The sequence below is a fragment of the Nomascus leucogenys genome, chromosome 16 (genome assembly GCF_006542625.1).
Source record: "Nomascus leucogenys isolate Asia chromosome 16, Asia_NLE_v1, whole genome shotgun sequence".
NCBI classification, from domain to species: domain Eukaryota; kingdom Metazoa; phylum Chordata; class Mammalia; order Primates; family Hylobatidae; genus Nomascus; species Nomascus leucogenys.
The window spans coordinates 306,635-311,092 of record NC_044396.1 but is presented as its reverse complement, the minus strand read 5'-3'; the positions used below and the strand labels follow the sequence as shown (position 1 = coordinate 311,092).

Here is a 4,458-nt window from a genome sequence, read left to right as displayed (position 1 = left end):
CTTTTCTAAATGTTCTACAAAGAGAACATTGCTTTTAAAAGAACCAGCCATTTTAAAAATTGTATTACAGGGTTTCCAAGTTGTTCCCTTCTACAAAAATTGCAGTGCAAGTGGAAGAATATAACACGGAAAATGAGTGTACGTTTAAAAAGATATATAAACATTTGAAAAAAGAAAAGCACCGTTGAAATACAAATTGGCCTCTTATATTAGGGTTTTATTCTGCCAGTTACACTGGAGACTTGTGGGTGGGCCTTAGGGGTTTTTTTGAACTACTTGCAATTGTAAGGATTGCAGTGTGCTTTTAGGTGGAGTAGCTGCTGTGTGTGTTGTGTGTGTGTGTGTAAGAGAGACGTGCACCTATGTTAGCTTGAGGAGTGTATGCCTGTCAGGACAGCAGGGGCCTCAAGACTCTCAGGACTTTTATTAGGCCTCCAGTTAGGGTGGAGAAGCAGTAGAATCATAGAGATTAATAAAGAATGACGTTTGGAAATGGAGTGATCCAAAAGTGATCGCCACCATTCCTCCCGCAATGACCCACCGCCCTGACCAGAGGAGATCAGCCCTTAAAAGTTAACTTCTACAGCCAAACCCTCTCAGTAAAGGGCAACAAAGACCACATCCTGACACCTCCAAGGGGCACAGAGTTTTTACAGCGCGTTTTATTATTCATAAAAAAATAAATTTATTTACATATGTTATTTCCTGTGGTAGTGCAGCCTCGGGGCAAGGGCGCGTTCCCTATCGCAGGATCACTTGCTATGGTAAGCCGCCCACTCTGCGCGCTCCTCCGCGCGGGGAAGAACCTGCGCGGCAGGAGGCGCTGTTGGAGTTGGGGCGCCCGGAGCTTGGAGTGGGGAGGCCTGATGGAGAGTCTGGAGTCGGAGCTGGGGGTGCTGCAGGTAGGAGCAGGAGCGGGGCGGAGAGGGAGGCCCGAAGAAGACCCCAGCCAGGTTGGCGCAGCGGGGCTTGGGGAGGCTTCAGCCCCTAAGTGGAGAGGGGAGACACACGCCTGATTAGAAAAAGCCGGGAGCTTGGGAAGGGGACGGGAATGAAGAAGCCACCTGGCAGGGAGGCCGCACGGCCCAGAGCTCTCCGGGCAAAACCCGCCTGCGGTGGTCTGGGAAGTGTGTCTCCACCTGGCCCTGCGAGCAGCGGGCCTCCTCCCGCCCGTTAGAAGGGCGCTGTGCCGGGATACGAACCTGGCCCAGAGAAGCCACTCGCCCTTCTTTGTCGCTTAAAACCCTGTCCCGCCGCGGATCTCACGTCTAGACTTCTGTCTTTAAAGCGGATGTAGAGCGCGTTCTAACCGTTCCCTAACCATTGTGTCCCCGCGAAAGGCCCGGGCTGTGTGCAACCGTCCCGCACGTGTGCGATGACTCCGGCTCCGCTGAGAGGGGATCTGTGGGCTGTCTGGCGCGGGCTGGGGCAGCAGCCCACAGTTAGTCTACGGGGCTGGGGCCCGGGGGTGGACCTGCGTCCGCGCTCTCGTCACGAAAGGAGGCTCTTTCTGGAGAGGCAAAACGTGGTCGCCCAGATCCGCCGCAGCTGTAGCTGTGGGCGCTGTGCAGTGACAGCCACGCCCGCCACCTGTCGTGATCCCAGTTCCAGGGAAAGGGGAAGGGTCAAGGAGAATCCAACGGAAACTTCTTCCCATCTCACGAGCTCTCCCTTCTCTCCGTGGCCCCCAAACACTCGCATTTAACGAATAATCCCATCAAGTGAGTTCCAGTCCGATTTAAGCCGTGGTTCCACACAGTCTGTTGGCTGCGGAAACTTCTTTGGTGTCAGAGTCCGGTCTTCCCGAGACCACGAATGGCCATGTCTGTAAAATCAAAAAGAACGTCAGATATTAGAAAGAAACGATTGTCTCAAATCGAAACCGCTCTCCTACGCGAACCCCAGATATTCCTGACGTGGAGTAGCTAAGATTTTATCAGCATTCTGGGAATTTGCATGTCTTCTCTCTGAACTAACATTTTCATTTTACTGGAGGTTGATAATCCGAGACATGCCATATCCTTTCACGCTTCTTCCTGGACTTTGCCCGCAGGATAATTTGGTGAAACTCATATGACTTTGAGATTCTGTTGTTTAGTTCCCTTCCCCTAACACACACACACACACACACACACACACACACACACACACACACACACACACACACACACACTCCGTCATCCACTCCAAGCTCCAAGTGGGAACTGGGCTTGGACAGGATTTTTCCCAAGCCGGGAGAGCTGGCAGATCAGAGAGGGACTTTCCAGACAAATCCCATCTGGGGAAAAGTTACTATCTTCCAGAAACAATTTTTCTAAAAATGCAAATGCTCTTTTATAGAGCTCGGCCTTCCCTCCTTTAAGAAAGGGCTTGCCGATTCAAACCTGCCCGACTCTTAGCTGGATGAAGTTGGGCAAGGGAGATTTGCCGTCAGTCTGCAACCTGGTGGCAGATTGAGATGGAACCAAGATTTACCCTGGAAGTAGGATATTAGTCAATGGCTGTCACCGGGGTACAATGTTCATTCAGAACGATGCAAACAGACACGGATGGTTGATTCTTCTTCAGGGAAATGGCTGGCCACTCCCTTGATTTGGGCGAAACTAAACTGGCCTTCTCGTTCCCAGTCCCAGAACCTCCACCCCTTTCGAATTCTTCCCAACGGGCTGACCCTGCCCGGCGCCCAGGAGCGCCCTGGGTATCTCCTGGCTGCTCTCCCGAATCCTTGCGCGCCGCGCCCCTACCAGGTTCACTGGGTGCACGTAGCCATTCTCGTAGCGGTCCTCCTGCAACAGCTGCCGCAGGTGAGCGATGTAACTGGAAGCCAGCCGGAGCGTGTCCAGCTTGGAGAGCTTAGTGTCGGGGGGCACCCAGGGCAGGCTGGTCTTGAGCCTGGAGAAGGCTTTGCTCAGCACGCGCATCCGGGCGCGCTCGCGGGCGTTGGCCGCGTTCCGCTGCGACTGCTTGCACTCTGCGGCGGAGCCCTTGGCCGGGAGGGGCTTCTTGCCACCACCGCCCGCGCTGCCACCTGCGCCGCCGCCACCAGCCACACGGGGCCGCTTCCTCTTGCAGCCTCCCGCGCTGCCGGCTGCGCCCAGAGCGCAGCGCTCCTCCTCGCCGTCGGGGTCCTCCTCCTCTGCCGACGAGTTGTCACTGGGCGAGGCGTAGCTGCGCTCTACGCCGCGGAGGGGCGGCCTCTTGGAGGCGGGGACCAGGTACTCCCGCTGCAGCCCCCGAAGCTCCATCTCCTCCGGATCACTCACCGAGCCCGTGGACATCCCGTGGTCCCCCTCGCCCACACGCGTCCGCTTTCCTACCCCCTGGCCAGTCTCGCCGTCTCCGCCTTCCGCTCCCTGGCGGAGGCGGAGGCCGGAGAGCGCTCCGAGAAAGACTAAAAACCCAGGCCGGGAAGCGCGGGGTGAGAAAGCGAGGTGGGCGGCGAGAGCGTGAGCGCCCCTCCGCTGACCCCGGGGAGCGTGGACTACAAGCTGGCGCCCAAGTCCAGAATCCGCGCGCACCGCCGTGAGTTGCGCCTTTTGACAAGACTATCTGTACTCCTTGGAACAAACCACCCCGGGCAAAGAAGAGGGGGTTGTAAAGGGGGGCGAGAGGTGGGGCAGGGGCGTGGAAGGGGTGGGGATGCTTTTCTGCATGCAGGAGAGCGGTTGGTGGAGGCGGGGGAAGGGGACGTCTCTGCAGAGCCGAGATTTGGGCTCTGAAGCCCGACGGACCTTCAGCGTGTCTGTGCGGGATAAGTGAGCTTTCGGGGAGTGAAGGGGCACATTCTTGTTCCTACCGACCGTGCTTCTACCCCCAGGTAATCTTAGCAGTGGCAAAGATTGCCAGACACTTAGAAACGACAGGATCCCGACCTCTGCTTGCCTGCCAGTCTTTCCAGTAGAACTCAGTTTTCAAGTTAACCATTCATGATGTATGATTATCTACCCAAGCCTTGCTGGACAAGAGAAAAAGCAGAACAGGCAAACAACATCCAACAATGCACAAGTTACCTCTCATTTTCCTCCTCCTTTGCTTATAATATACCTTCATGATTTACAAAAATGGTTACAATGGTTCGTTGCATTTTCAAATAACATCTGTAACTTAATGATATTATCTCCAATTTGCAGAACTTGAAGCTGAGCCGCCTAGATAGACGTTAAGTAAAAGACCCAAACTTACTAGGCCAAGTAGAAAAAAAAGATTCAAAATCCGCATTTCGAAATCCTGGCCCGTCGGTATTCTAGTCAACTCCGTGCCTCCGGGTCACACATCACTGGATGTTGTAGCTGGTATTTTCCACTATCTCGAGAGTTCCATGCGTGATGTGATTTTGTCTTAATACCACAATGCCTGTGTTGGAGGATCCGGCCCTAACGCTTTGCATTATAGTGTAGGGAATACTTGCTATTGTATGTAAAAGATTGTGTATTGAAGGGCGAGCTCCTGGAAGCAGAA

The 4,458-nt window shown here is 54.4% G+C and overlaps 1 protein-coding gene across 1 annotated transcript; it reads right to left on the bottom strand.

Moving 5' to 3' along the window:
• Positions 1-624: 624 nt before the first annotated feature.
• Positions 625-3,596, bottom strand: MSC (musculin). Its single transcript, XM_003274820.4, has 2 exons — positions 2,745-3,596; positions 625-1,825 (listed from the first exon to the last, which is right to left on the bottom strand). Exons 1-2 carry the CDS (start codon positions 3,276-3,278, stop codon positions 1,739-1,741), a joined length of 621 nt encoding a protein of 206 aa, XP_003274868.3. The 5' UTR covers positions 3,279-3,596; the 3' UTR covers positions 625-1,738.
• Between the last annotated feature and the right edge of the window lie 862 nt (positions 3,597-4,458).